This window comes from Felis catus, chromosome A3, assembly GCF_018350175.1.
Source record: "Felis catus isolate Fca126 chromosome A3, F.catus_Fca126_mat1.0, whole genome shotgun sequence".
Classification (NCBI taxonomy): Eukaryota; Metazoa; Chordata; class Mammalia; order Carnivora; family Felidae; genus Felis; species Felis catus.
Window position 1 is genome coordinate 4,434,740 of NC_058370.1, and position 15,262 is coordinate 4,450,001.

At 45.9% G+C, this 15,262-nt stretch overlaps 2 protein-coding genes across 11 annotated transcripts in view; both read right to left on the bottom strand.

Annotated features, from left to right (window-relative positions):
* Window positions 1–15,262, bottom strand: part of LOC101098453 (guanine nucleotide-binding protein G(s) subunit alpha) — a 54,452-nt gene that overhangs the window by 3,097 nt on the left and 36,093 nt on the right. For 3 of the 9 annotated variants that reach the window (XM_045053435.1, XM_045053440.1, XM_045053439.1), the window contains exons 2-5: window positions 11,442–11,514; window positions 3,925–3,979; window positions 3,715–3,834; window positions 1,729–1,826 (exon numbers count right to left, since the gene is read on the bottom strand). In XM_045053435.1, coding sequence (XP_044909370.1) covers window positions 1,729–1,826; window positions 3,715–3,834; window positions 3,925–3,979; window positions 11,442–11,514 — 346 coding nt within the window. Of the gene's footprint in view, window positions 1–1,728; window positions 1,827–3,714; window positions 3,835–3,924; window positions 3,983–8,236; window positions 8,282–11,441; window positions 11,515–15,262 lie in introns of all 9 variants that reach the window. The other 6 variants (XM_023251063.2, XM_045053437.1, XM_045053433.1 and 3 more) reach the window with 3 other exon arrangements.
* The window catches only part of LOC102900772 (neuroendocrine secretory protein 55), a 61,606-nt gene continuing 50,268 nt past the window's right edge, over window positions 3,925–15,262 (bottom strand). The window contains exons 2-3 of one of the 2 annotated variants that reach the window (XM_045053441.1): window positions 11,442–11,514; window positions 3,925–3,979 (exon numbers count right to left, since the gene is read on the bottom strand). The gene's annotated coding sequence lies outside the window, so the exon portion shown is untranslated. Of the gene's footprint in view, window positions 3,983–11,441; window positions 11,515–15,262 lie in introns of both variants that reach the window. The other variant, XM_006929601.4, reaches the window with a different exon arrangement.

Sequence of the window (15,262 nt, forward strand, 5' to 3'; positions counted from 1 at the left end):
TTCAACCAGAAACACGCTGGTCAGTGTGCACAGAGGGCTGTTCCAATCGTCCCGCCAGGGAAGACATTTTAAAAGTTTTAAGCCATGTTCGTTCCACAACCCCCCCCACCCCCACCGGTTTCCTTAAAACTTTCCATAAACGGTGCAAATGTTGCCATTTTCTGATAAACTTGCGGGAGCAGTTTAACGTTGCTTTAAAAGAAAACTTTTAAATGGTGTGAAATAAAAACAAAAAAAATGCCGGCTAAATGACTGTTAATGAAACTGCCACGCCCTCCCCCTTCCAGAACACTGAAAGCTGGGAGGGTTAAACCCTCCTAATGTTGTACCTGTACTTCTGACTTGGATCCAAAATACAAAACGCAAACAATTCCAGGATTTCCATTTGTTTTGAGTTACTATAATTAGCACTTCCAGCTTTCAGTTCAAACTTTTGAGAAAATCAGGGACTTTGTTGAAGAAGTGGTAGGGGGTTGGGGTCACAGGGACTGGCCAAGATGGACTGTTTTTCTGTCCTTGAGAAAATACACAGATTTGCCTGCATACCCAGCCATGAAAAAGCCCTCTATGTGACAAGTGGAAATAATCCACTGTGCACTTCCTATGGGAAGGCGGGACCAGGGAAAGATAAATTGATAGGTTTCACAGACCCTACCAAATGCCTCTGTGATTTGCAGATAACAGGATTCTAGGGAACTTGCTGTTTGTTTGCTGCTACCTCTTCCTGCCTCCTATTTATTCAACTGGTATTCACAATAAATTCCTCAGTAATGCAATTTCAGCTTCTGGTGAGCCAGCCTGGAACCCTGGTCCTGAGTACTTAGTATTTTCTACATAACAGCAAAGCCATTTCTGAGTTTCAGCTACCTATAGAAGAAAGGTTGAAACCCCACAAACGTCTTTTGCCTCCCCCACCCCCCACCTGCCCGGTCACAAGACACTCCAGCTTCCGAATATTTTAACTGCGACCCTTCAGCATGTTTGTGCAACAGCAGCCAACAAGCAATGTTAAGAATTTTTTTACGGCTCTGACCATCACGTATTCTCTATCTAACATGTACAGGATGAGGGAGGTGGTAAGCTATTTAAAAGGCAACTTTCCAGGTATGTGTTATCATGTCCACTGGAAGGGGGGACAGAGAAGCACCCCCCCCCCCCATAGGGGGAAGCATCCTTGAATCGAAGCCCAGTGTGGATGGATAAGGGGTAGGACATGGAATTCAACACAAAGCCTAACTCGACTAACTGTAGTCACTTACCTGATGGCAGAAATAGCAAGGCAACCGCTAGCTACCGAGGAGGGGGGAGGTATGTTTTTGTCCTCACCATTTCCCTAGGTTTTTAAATTATAGCAATAAAATACAGCATTTTTACATTATTCAAAGTACGAGAGCTGCCCGCTCTTTCTAAAAGCTTGGAGGTCAATCCAATTAATTACCTCAAGCTAATTAATTCCGAGCGTCACCTTTTTGCAAGTAATTATCATTTTGCTCTAAAAGGCACTAATTGTTTATATAAAATAATGTCGCTGCACTAAAAAAGTGTAATTAAGGGCTTTATAGAACAAATGACTCCAACTAGAACTTTCTAAGTGCAGGTGAGAATGACTGGCTGGCCTCTGTGAACGCAACTCTTCCGCAAAGAACTTGACAAGCGGGAGTAGAGGCTTCTAGCACTTTCTCAAGGCGTGCCCGTCCCGTGTGCGGAGGCAGGAGAGAGGTTACTCACTACTGGGCGCAGTCAATCAGCTGGTACTCGTTGGAGCGCTCATAGCAGGCACGCACTCCTTCGTCCTCCCACAGAGCCTTGGCGTGCTCGTAGAACTCCTGAGACACACGAGAGAGAGCACCGATGAGCTTGTGCCCAAGCCGTCACCGCGCCGCCCCCCTAACCCCCACACCATGGTCCACTGTGTGACCAGCACGGGGTGGGATTCCCAGTTGAGAGCCAAGTTAACGACTTCATGCTCAAAAGGATTTTCACTCAATTTGCGAAACATAATTAAAAGCCAGAGTAATTAATTCCTGCTGTCTCTTCTTGTGAATTACGGGTCTCGGGTAGTTCTCCTAGGTGTGGTTTTTTTTTGGGGGGGCGGGGGTGGTGGTGCGGGACATAGTCACCTACCGAATAATTTTGCTTCTTTACACAATTACTTATATGGGAAAGCTATACATTAATCTGCATTAGGAGAATATGCCAAGAAATGATTCAGTGTTGTGAAAACAAGATATTTCATTTGTAAGATGTGCTTGGGATGAAGTTCCCTTCCAGGAAAATTTGAATTTTACCAAAAAAGTAATATGGTTGGGAACCACTGGCAAACGTGGCCCTGTCAGTGCCTGTCCTTTGGGAAGGGTCCTAATGGGAACAAAGGAGCAAATAAACTGTGTCGTTTTAAATTGCAGTCGGTTATGATTCACGTGTCATTTGAACACATTTTTAATTCTATGGGGGCAGTCTTCCCTTACAAGGCAAGAGAGGGTTTTTCTTCAGTGTGAATTCAGCCAAGAGAAGGGTTAAAAGTAGGTAGGGGACACAAAGTTCAGATGTCGGCACGACTGATAAAAGGTTACTGTTCTGGTGCATTTTCAGCAGGCTGCCATTTTCCCCTCTATTAGAAACACGCATTATGTATGTTGTTCTTACTGCTGGAGTTTTCTTCAAACACGCTATTTAAAAAAAAAATTCACCTAGCCATACTTATTAATACTGCTTCCCTGCTAGCGTAAGTTTGCAGCCAAGCCCATTTAAAATACACAAACACAAATTCCCAGGAAAGCCTGACAAAAGGCAACAATAACTCATTGTTCTAACTGTAGACAAGTCTTTTCCTTCTGGGCCTTATAAACTGGTGCATCTTCCCATCTTGTTTCCCGTCCCCCTCTTATAAACTACTCTTCCCCCCCAGAGGGGTCAAAACGTATGTTTGGGTATGGCTCCTTCTGTGTTCCCTAAAAATAGTTCTTTATGGAACAGAGAACCTTTGTAAACAGGGTCCTGCACATCAACCAGGATGGGCAGAAGAAACTCTCCCAAGTTATAATTTAGGTGAAAGTCCTTTCTTTTCTTTTTTTCAAAGGAAAAAAAAAAAAAAAAGAGAGAAAAGGTTTCATCTGCCCCAAGGCAAGCAGATTTTAGAGAAAAATAAAAAGAAAAAAAAAACCTTAATAAAGGTCAAATAGTAAACTGTTTAAAAGGAGAATGTCTTCCATTTATAAAACCCAGGGCTCGCACTTCACTTCTGCATTCCTTGGTATCTTTGGATACTTTCATTTAACTGGACAATTAGCATTTGTGTGCCATATTTAACATACAGTTTTGTTTGTCACAAGACGTGTACGAGGGAATAATTAAGGCTGCCACAGCTCACGACGTTTTCCTTTATAAAAACCTACAATCTAACGTCGTGAGAATAAAGTGTGATGCTTACTTGTGTGTGTGTGGGGGGGGGGGAGATTTACAAGGGGTGACAGAAAGAATTCCACTCACCCATCTTGAGCAAAGCCCTAATGATGGTTAGGATTTTGAGCCCTAACGGAATTCACTTTTTTTTGTAAGAATCAGCATCACAGAAATGTGTTCGGCCCGAACTGTGGCTCTGACACAGGTGTGCCGATTTGCGACGCACAGGTGACCGGTCGCCAGAGCTCATCGCCCTGTGCCGCCCACTGTACAGGGGAGGGGGCAAAGGAGTGATTCAAGAGCTTAGCTTACGGGAGGGAAGTCGAAGTCGGGCACGTTCATCACGCTCAGAATGTAGTCCACTCTGAACTGGTTCTCAGGGTTGGCCAGCTCCACGGGGGGGACCAGGTTGCTCATGGCGGCCACGATGGTCTGAAAATGATTCAGCAAAGCAGTCAGGGGGACAGCGCTATCTGAAAGGGGAGCTAAGAGAAGAACGAGACAAAGGACCCAAACACATACTTCGATGGCCTCTTTCAGGTTGTTTTTGATGTCCTGCACTTTGGTTGCCTTCTCACTACAGTGGGATTGAAAAGAAAAAGAAATCATATTGCATCACATTGGCAAACAGCGTCTCTTTAGTCAAGATATTCCAACTAAAAGCATAGTATTCTGTTCTTGAAAGACCTGCGGATTCAGATCTGTACAGATTGGAGGTTCCTGAATAAAGGTGGTTTCAAATTATAACCTCCCAAATGTGTCCCGAGGACACGCCCGATTGGGGCAGATTAGCAGATTGGCATCGAGATAAGAATCAAGGCTACTGTACCAGAAGTCAGACCTGGTTCATGGACTATTTCAGACGTGGTTCCAGTTTTTTTTTTTTTTGAAGCCCCCATTGCACACCAACACTTCCTAAAAGGCTCCTCCTGGCCCTTATCAACATCCCTGTGTGTGTGTGTGTGCGCGTGCGTGTGTGTGTGTGTGTTGGGGGGAAGAGGGTGATGTCAACCACATACTAGGGAGGAGAAAAAGTTTCATGGTTCTTCTTGGGGCTTACTTGGTCACTGGCTTAGTATACAGAGAACCAGTGAATGCAGATGGTGAGATTACAGATTCTGAGGCTTTGAGGCCATTTTTATTAAGTCATCATGTCAGTCAGCTAGCAACGACATTCCTAGGTGATAATATACATTGGTCCCTCAATGTAAATAGGGATAAAATGAGATTCTGCCCCCAGAAGTCTGTATGGTCTGGGACTCATGTGCTGGGGTGGGGGGGTTGGAGGTTAGAGGTTTAGTGGCCTTTTAATTATGACCCGAATGTAAGTCATATAGGACATGGTGATCTTTATTCAGGGTCACTGGGACCATAAGTAAAGGTCACACCCTTTGGCTTCTGGGGTCCCCTGGAGGAATGTTTACACCCAGTTACATCAACTCAAGTGCTGTAGGGGTCTTCCGGCAACTGTCCTTCATTGGAGACACGACCAAAGAACATTCTAGAGTTTGTGTCTTCAGGGGATAAAAAGGACCTCTTGCTTGGGGTATAAATCTTAATACACCCATTGCCTCAACCTTGTGGTGTTGGGTGGGGGGCGTGGAACCAATATTCAGGACATACCTACGGTGTACTGAGCCCCGGGACAAGACAGCATGGTCACGGGGAGGTTAAGGTGCCCCCCCCTCCCAGAGGAAACTGAGGCTGAAAAGTGCGCCACAGAGGCAGGAGAGGGGACGGGGCTCACTTTTCCTTGCTGTGTATAATTTTTAAAGAAAATGTCAAAATTCCTCATTTTTGACGCTTTCACTTGGTTGATTTCACCAGGAGTCCCGGCATGGAGGTAGAAATTAAACCCGTGGCCCCTCAGGAGCAGAACGCGACAAGTGTGTTAGTGTAGGGAAGACGCGGAGGGGGAGTGACAGCAACCGCAGCCTGGCAGCATGGTTAGGAGTGCGGAGTGGAGAAGAGAGCTCTCGAAGGGGGAGGGGGGCGGCCGTGTGCTCGCCTGCCAACAGCTCTGCCCCCGCCTCCGAAGATCCCGCTCGTGACTTTTTTCAAGGAGCTGTAATAGCTAGCATTAAGTATTTCATTCTTACCAAAATAAAGATCTGCCTATTGATCTGAGGGGTGGGTCCACACTTCCTGATTTCATTTCCCCCGTTTCCCAGGCAGGGTCAGCCCGCTTTCTGTTAAACTGGCTTTGGAGCAACTGCTTTTAACGTCAGACTAAAAAGCTGGTTTACAGGTGTTCTTATCAGTGGGGGAGGCTGGGGGCAAAAGACCGTACCAGGAACCCCCTCACGGCCACTTACAAGTGCTGGGAGTCAGGAGAATTTGAGGAACAGGCAGGACAGCAAGAGAGGTCCTGCAAACCAGGAGCCTGGCATCCCCGCCCCGATGGCAAGGGTGCCCCTCGCCCCCAGACTCCTGCTTACTGCCGCCACCCTCCACGGAAAGGGACGGGAGCCCCGAGCCCTGTGGGACCTTTCTGCTCGTGTGTGCGCACCCCTGAAGCTCATTTCTGAAATCAGGAACCATGTCCAGACTCGGTGCTAGAGTCTGAGTCGGTTACGGAGACGTCAGAAATGTTGAAAGGATGCGTGTTTGCCCCTAATGTTCGCACACAGGCCCAGGTTTACCTAGAACCCCACAGGACAAATCCCATTCATTAAAAACGGGCTCCATTTCCATGGTAATGAGAGCCATTACGTCACCCTAGCTTTCAAGGTCCCACAGTGGTTAAAATTAGAGATGTCCGGGTATCAACTACCCAGATGTACATGGAGCAAGAGGAAAGTACTTCCAGAAAGGAGGTTCTTTCATTCAGTTTGATATTTTGGTCTAAGTAGTAGTATGATAATTGGAAAACTTCCAGTCTTAAATACGGATATTTTGAGAACGTGTTCAGTATTCATCTACGTATGTGAATAGGTGTGGGAGTAGATCAAGTATAAAACAGCTAAAAGAGAAATCTAAAATCTAATTCGGGTGTGTAATACTAAAACATAAAATTCTTCCATTGAAGCAATTACTATGTAGATGGAGACATTATACTGGGGCTGGCAGGTTTATCATTTTTACTATCGCTTAATGAATTTAACGTTGATGGTGAAATTCAGAGAGAATTCCTCAGATGTCTCTAAACTACTTAACAAAGCCAAGTTATGTATCAACCGCTACAGTTTTGATCTGATGGACTAAAACACTGGGTGGGGCTGGAAATGCTTTGGGGACGTGGCCCCCTCCCTCCCCCAGTAGGTCCATGAAGCCTGTCGCCTGGGGTTTTATTTTAAAAGTCCCTTCCCTCCCCCCCCCCCCCCTCAGCTAACCAAGTGGTGGGGGAAGGCTATGCTATATTAAGTTTCTTTTGGTCCTACACCTTTCTCTTTGTGCATTTGTGGGAAAGGACAGACAAAAGAAGAAAGACAGAAGACAGACGCAGGATACAGGGATTGCTGAAACATGCAGAGAATTTTTATTTATCACGTATGTTAATACTTCTATTTACTTGCAGAACAGAGTCACAGAAGTGCAGGCAGGTGTTAGTAGGGTTCAGGGGTCTAGCACAGCATCTAGTACAGAGTCGGGGGGTCAATATGGGCTTGTTATAGTTCTCAGATGCCAACTTTTGGTACAGTAAACTGTCAATTAGTCACTTTTAAGTAGATGCCTTTTTTTGATTGCTGTTACACTACATTTTTGCCAATTAAGGATTTCATTCCATTTTTTTTTTTGTGGTTTTGTGGGTTTTTGTGCTTTTTTGTTTTGTTTTATCTTTAGAGGTTAGGTGGTATAGGGCCCCATCCCCCTCCCCCCCACAACAGAATAGTATTCTTATTAGAGGTTCCTAAGACCAGGCAATTCCAGCATGCAAAGTGGGATAGCATAGCCGGGAAGAGGAGAAACTGTAGCCACCATCTAGGGATAATACATTCTAAAAGAAACAGATGAACAGACATGTGTAAGTCACTTTGTCCACCCCGGTATCCTTTGCCCCGCCCCACCCCCGGCCACAGAAGCTATTTCTTTGAGATGCCCTAGGCTGGGTCAGTCGGCTCTGCGTGTTCTCATGAGAAATAGCTGAGCTGCGATGGCTACCTGGCATGCGTGTGCATGTCGGCGTGTGATGGGCAGCGGGGATGTAGGAAGTGAAGAAAAACAAAACTGATAATGAATGGGGAAAAAAAAAAAAGCGGATGCCATCGTGAATTACCTATCCACTGGCTAACGCAAAGTGCCTCTGGTTAACATACATTTGAGAAGTTTTAAAAGATCAGAGGCTTTTCGAGACCATTCTTAATGACCTCCTCAAGGTGCCGAGGTGTTCTTTTCCCCCCTCCCCAAATTATAGACGGTGCAGCACCATGTATCTTAATAGAGGAAAAAGATATTTTTTTCCTCTCCGAAAAGTCTGAAATTTTAACATCAGACCAAGCAGCGGGTGGATGGAATTTAGTCTAGTTTTAAAAACGAGTAGCCAATTCAAATGGAGAGCTGGGGGGTGGGGTGGGTGGAGAAACAGAAACCATATGGAAAAGCATCAATACTCGAAATCTTAAACTGATCGTCTAAAGCTGAAATCTGTTAACTTCCCCCACCTGGATTTAATTACATTTAAAGGATGGCCAGAAAAAAAAAAAATTATGTTTTGCACTTCACTTGCTCCGAAATGTGAAGAGATTATGTGTCATGTGCAAACATGTATACCAAGATGGCTGATGGCCCTGAGATGAGTTTTGTTTTCTCCCCCGGGCTCTGCCCTCAGTTTCCCAGGATGATCTTCATGTTTGTTTGTTTGTTACAAAGTTGTTGTGGTTTTGAATGTGCCTACCCATCGCTGTTGCTCCTGGCAGCCTGCGGGTCCTCTTCGCCGCCCCTTTTAAAGAGAGATTGAAAGCTCACCTAATCTGCAAGGCACCGCAATTTCCCAAAAACCCCACACAGCCTCTCTACATTCCTAAACAAACGGTCACCATCCTCCCGTTAATTCTTAGCCGCCTTTCTGGCTAAGTTGCAATGTCCACTGAGACTGCAGGCCGTGGAGGAAAGAACACCACACCTCTGCCGCAGGATTAGCCGAGCCCTCTGGAGACTCTCCGGTAGGGTATACAGAAGGGACGGATAATTATTTTCTTGTGCTTTCACTAAATGTACATGCACTAGGGAGATAAAGCAGTGATTTATCTCACAGTTCTTTGGAGAACAGAGCCGCGCATAAGGCTCCTGGATTCTCCCAGATCTCAATCTTTCACCGTGTTGTATCTGAACACACAAAGGCAGAGATACGGGTGATTTTTGCCCATGATTTCCTGGTGCAGTATTAATTTCCTCCCTTCTTGAGGTCAGGGAAACTACCTAGGAAATGTTTTTATTTATATAGACTCGTTCCTGATAACTGTCATCAATTAAAACTATGTCTGAACTGTGAGACAGCAAAAAAAAAAAAAAAAAAGAAAAAAAGAAAAAAAAATTAAAAGAACAAAACTCACTACACCTCCAAAAACCAAACAAAACTCAACAAAACAAAACAAAACCCAATCTTCATAAATGGTAGGAATTTCTCCTTGAAGGTAGGAAGGGCAGGACGGCTAAGCGTCCTACAGAGTTTTTTAATTGATTAGCTTATTAGCTCAACCAGTGTTAATGGCACTCCTTCCCCCCGCCCCCCCCCCCCCCACCCCCGCCCTGGCACTAAATGTAAGGAAGAGTTAGCTTTGAGTTAGGAAAATCCGCACTTGACCTCTGTATTTCTGAAGGTCAGATTAATAGTACACCTTACTCTCAAAATGTAACTAGCACGGCAGTCTGCGGATAGTTAAGGCAAATCTCATAGCTTAGCCCAGGCCTAACAAAGCGCACATTTACGGGAGCGAGGAGGAGAAGGCCCCTGCACCACGCAGAACACCCTTTAGTGGATGGATGTCACCATTTCATAGGGAATTCCTAGTGAAGAAGGAAACCGCTTTTGTTGCAATACCGCAGTGAGGAAAAAGAAAAAAGGAGGCTCAGTTGAAGGAGATAAAAATAAGGTTTCTAGACTCACACGAAGAATTCCCCTGTATGTCACTTCCACGGGCTAAATTTAACGTCCTCAGAGATTACCTATGGCTTCCTCTACAAGGCAGGCAAACTGGGAATGTCGCTTCCTCTTTTTAAAAAGAAAATAGAAAAGAGAAGTTCTGGTTTAAATGCCTCATGTGCATTACAGACTGGCTCGCTAAGGGAGGAGAATCCTTGCTCTAAAAATTAAAAAAAACGTAGGGCAGTCTGTAGAGTAATAAAACCTTAAGTAAATTATTGCAAGGATGTCCTATCTTCTACTGGACTCGAGCTAAGGTAAACAGTGGCTGCTGCATCCTTTTAAAAATGCTAGCCATGTCCAGTTTTAATCAAAATATTTATCTAGAGGGTACATGGTCAAATCATTTTTGCTTAACTAGCCTCATGAAGAAGCACTCCCCGGCAAGATGCAAGGGAAATAATTATGCAAGGTTTTTCTTTCAATTACAAATTCACATAGCTAAAAAGTCGGTTTCTGGCTTTTTGTTTATCAACCGATGGCAATCTCTGGAAAGAGGGCTTTATTGAAGGGTGTGTCAGGAATTAAGAGCTGCGAGCGTGCTATTCAATTAACCGCCTGTATATCCATATTGATAACGAGCCATTCATAAAACTGGTAAAACAGCCCATCCTTCTGAATTCGAGCTTCAAGGATAAAGAGCATCCTAAACGAAACCGTCCATTTGTATGTGTGACATCATCCTTAGCCCCGATTATGTGACCTAAGAAATTCTAGAATGTTCCATAAAGAGCTGCCTTCAGGCGCAGCCCTTGTACCTCTGAAAGGTGAGAAAATTCATCTTTGTTTGCCTGCTGCTTGGTGCATAGTAGGTGTAACTGCCTCTTTATTGGTTTGTTTTGGGGGCTTTTGGCTTGTAACTGAATTAAACTATGCGACCTTGACTCAATGCCCCCCCCCCCCCACTCATGAAACCAAACTGAGACAAGTTTTCAACTGAATCCAGGTTTAAGAAAGGGAATGGGATTGCTAACCAGCTAGTAATTGTAAACTAGTGTCTTCAGGTGTTTGTAAGGTTAACCGCTGTCATCCAGTGAGAACAGAGGCGGGCAGATTTAGCTCCTTCTGTTTCACATGGGAAGGGCCCATCTGGGGTCCGGGCAGAAAAAGCAAATTCTGAGTGTACTGAACGCTCCCCTCTGTTTGCATGTTTTTCATGGCAAGCGTGACCCCCCCATTTCTTACATCCCTAGTACACGCACTCTCTCTTCATCTTTATTCTCACTGTGGTATTGTCACATTGTCCTGTACCAAGATGCCTCGAAGGACTTTTCAAAGGCAAAAATGCCCCTTGACCCAGCCGGAAGTACCTAACTCCCAGTCTCCATCTTCTTTCTCTAGGCAAGACTACTGATTTTTAGAAAGGGAAACGATGATTTGCCCATAATGTTAATTTCCGGGGGGGGGGGCGGGGCGGGGGGAGGACGGTGAGGGAATGAGGAATTATTAACAAGGGCTGTCTCCTTCAACTTTGTTTTCATGTGAGATTACTGAAACAATGTCCTCCCTAATAGTTTAATACATCCCGCAATGGCGCATTGCGCTGAAATCTGCTGGGGGGGGGGGGGCGCTTCTCTGCAGTGGTCAGGTTGCCTGAAAAGGGGGGGTGGTCACAGCAGGTGTCAGCTATGTCAGAGACCCACTGCACCAAAATTTGGGCAGGTCTGCAGCAGACCTGTCATGGGGTCAGCCAGGTGCTCTCTCCCTGGTGGGGGGGGGGGGGGATAGTTTTACAACAACACTGGTGCTTTATTATTACTTTATTTATTGCTGCACCAAAGAGTCTGGGGGGGGGGGGGGGAATCTCCAAAGAGCTCTTCCCTGGATTTTCTCCTATGTAGGCTGAAAAAATTAAGTGAAAATTGGCTGCCCAGCCCCCAAAATCTACCTAAACTTCCTAAAGGTTAGTATAAAACGTGTTAATCTCATTGTGCCCCAGCACAGAGTTGACACTTACTCTCCATTAAACCCATTAACATGCAGAATCCTCATTTGCTTCACAATGGTGCTTTTACCAGATTCTCCAGCACCTAGAAAATGAAAGTAAGTCTCAGGTTATGAGGGAGGCATTTTACACACTTTGGGCAGGGAAGAGGGCTGCCGCGTTTTCCACAGAAGCAGCACGCAAAAAAACAAACAACACAACAACAACAACAGGAAACACAAAAACACCAAACAAACAAAACAACAGACTTGCAATCTTCCTTGACATTTCGACGCAGAGAAAACGAAGTAACGTGTCCAACTCTGTGTCTACCTAGAGTGTTTTCACCATCACAGTAACAAGAATTAAAGGGCTTGCTGTTTTCAGGGTTTTGTTTTCTTTTGGTTGTTTTCAAATTTGTGGGGTGGGAAAGCAAGGGGGGGGGGCCAAGACAGGATGACGCAATTTTGTCATTTGAGGGGGTGGGGGGAGAAACTTGGAAGTCAAAACTGAAACTGAATAGCATTCACTGGTGAAACATACACATACATGTAGATAGCCACAGAATTCCCGGTTTGTCAGAGGTTTCATGGTTAAAACACCCAGGATTCACAAACAATGCCCAGACACCGCTGTCTTCAGCTCACGGACTGACGCAGCATTTCCCTCCCGCAAATTTTCACAATTCAGCTTCTTTAATGGACAGCTTTTCTCCCCTCGGGCTACTCAGAAATCAACCCCAACCCGCAATTTTCCATTTATCCTCCTTTTCCGCAAAGGGTATCTTCCTAAAGATAAATTCTCTTTGGATACAACCACCATGTTGCGGGGGGGGTGGGGGGGGGTGGAAAATGGAAGACCATCCAGTTTATGTCATCTTCTCGAAAAATACATTTTGGTATCAAATAGAGTGCTTGAGAACGACCACATTCGCATGCAGCAACAACTATGAAAAGTACTGTTAAAAGGACATGACTTTAATCATGAGGGAGCCACTGGATTTTCAGATTCCTCGAGCCCTTCTCAACTAAACAGTAAAAAGGAGCACACGCCTCCATTTTAAATCACCTTTCATTTGTAAACATATATTTTATGGAAAAAGCACAGTTCCACCCAGCAAGAAGGAGGATTGCTATTTTTTTCATTCTTTTTTTTGCAAACGTATACTCTCTTGAACAAGTACTGTGTATGTGAAAAATTTTTGGCCCTCCTCCCACACAAATCTGTTTGGTTTTTTTTTTTTTTTTTACCCCCCTCTTTTCAGTTTTAATTTTATTAATTGTTTTTGTTTTACTGCCCAGAGGGCAAAGCATTCCTCCTCCTCTTGCTTTTTCACAAGGCTGTAATCAATATCTGTAAAAGTTAAAATTAGTTTCCACAGAAACATTGATTTCAAAGCAAACACTCTATCTTAATGAGCCCAAGTCTAATAAATTAAAATATTAAAGGCACTATTAAGAGATTCCGTGCAGAGAATACAAGGGATTAATCAGAACCTCCAAATTCTTCTGTCAGAAGTGTTAAAATGTGCACCACATCTCTCTTACAGGCACAGATTTGTGCCTCAGTTTCCACATTTATGTCATTAAGATGCATTTTGGGCATCATGAGGTTTCCTCTTGGGGGGGGGGCTTATTAGTTTGGTTGCAGACCCCCCCTGCCAGAGGCTATCAATCAGTCATGGTAATATGTAGCCATATAGACTAGGACACCTGGGGAAAATGAGCCCACAGGGATGTAAAAGGTGTATTCAGAGTAACAGTCTCAAATTAAGTGGAGACTGTGTTCACAGAGCAAAGGTGTTAGAAATTTAAGGCACTGTTAAGTGTCACACTTGTTTCTAATTAGTATTCAGGTAACAAGATGGCATTCCCAGGAAAAGATTCTAGACTTTTCCAAGCCGATACTTTGAAATCAAGTTATATGCATATTAATATTCACATAGCATAATTCTACCTTCAGAAGCTGTAGGCAAGACTTCAACATATGTATCATTTAATTATTGAAATTGCAAATGCATAGAACACCAGACTTGTTTCCACTTAATTAATAATTTTCTGCTTTATATAAATCTGGACCCAGGAGAACAAAGAGGTGACCCATCCAGAAACAGCAAACCAAGCACCACCACAAAGGAAAAAATCGGCCTTTTACGTTTTTATTCTTTATAGTCAAACTGTTTTTGAAGTGCGACCATGAACTAGGGTTTAACCTCGCAAATTCACAAATTAACTCAGATAGCCAAATTACTAAGGAAGTGGAAAACTTCCATGCTAATTAATGTTTGTGTCATTCTTGTGGTCATTTCAACAATTTCTTTTGTGCTTATGTTTCACTTTGCCTCCCCCCACCCCCATCAGCACCTTTAAGAAAAAAGGAGAGGCCATGTCCTTATAGTTAACAACCCCCACCTCCCCGTTTTTTTTTTTTTTTTTTTTTTTGGCCAAAGAGGAAAAACCGCAATCAAGAGAAAACCCAAAACCAAACAACCAAATGTCACTTGACAAACAACTAATTAACGTCTGCCCATCTCCTTCCACCTGGAAAAAAAGTCTTCTCCTTAAAGCGCTCTCAATGCCCCCTCCCACCTTGAGAAGGACAAAAAACCAAAACAAACACAAAAAAACAAACAAACAAAAAAACCCCACGCCATTTCCAGACCAAGAAGCCATTTACAGACAAATGTCATTTTCCAGTTCTGATTTATGAATGTCTTTTTTTTTTCTTTTTCACAAAGCACTCTCAATGTGGCCAACCAACAGGAAAATGTGTGTGTGCGCGTGTGTTAATGGTGTGTGTGTGTGTGTGTGTGTGTGTGTCGTGGGGGGGGCGGGAGGGGGCTGTGCTACAATTAATTCTCTTTGCTTTTCAAAAAGCCTGCATGTCTGGAAGGGGAAAAAAAGGTCATACTGTAAAAATGACGTGTCATTTGGTTTCACTGGGCACTTAGCGTACTAACTCCATTTTTTTTTTTTTTTTTGGTCTCATTTTATTTGATTCTCCTTCTCTTCCTTCTCTTCCTTCCACGGCCGGCCCCGGCCCGGGACACGTCTGCTCCGCGCACACAGTGTGTCCTGCCCGAAACGCACCGAGTCGCGCCCAGCGGCCGCCGCGCTCCCTCCTCCCCCCCCCCCCCCCCCCCCCCCCGCACTCCGGCGCCACGACTCGCCCGCGCCCCCTCCCCCTCACTGCACCACCTTTACCACTCCGATCCCTTCCGAGGGGCTGATGTCACCCGCCCCCCCCCCCACTCTCCTCGGCCACTTCCCTCGCCACAGCCTCCCCTCGGCGAGGTCCCCTCCGCCACCGCGGCGGCCCCCCCCCCACGTCACCCCCTCCTCTCTGGCCCCTCTTTTCTTCTCCCTCTCCCAACAAATCACACACCCCACGGAGGCGGGTCCCCCTCCCTCTGCCCGCCACCCCATTTCCTGTCCCCGAAACCCTCTTTTTGTCGCAGTCTCCCGAGCCCTGTGGGGCTCCCCCTCCCCCTCCCCAACATGCACCCAAACCCCCGGCGTCGTGTAGGCCTCGCGGAAAACAGAGAGAGGAAAAAGAGCAAGGGGGAGGGCGCGAGAGAGAAACAGAGACGGAGAACGGGCGGGCCGGGGGAGGGGGCCCCGCGCCCGCGCCGCCGCGGCCCCCCGCCCCATTTTGAGCCCCCCCGCCCCCCCCGCCCGGCCGAATCTGCGCCCCGGGGTCCCCCTTCCGGCCTCGCCCCCCAGAGACAGAGCCCGCGAGCGGGCGGCGGGCTCGGGAGCGCGCGCCCGGGGCGGGGGGCGGGCTCGGCGCGCGCGGCCTGCGGGGCGCCCCGAGGGGCCCCCGGGCCGGGCCGGGGCCGGCGCCCCCCGCCCCGC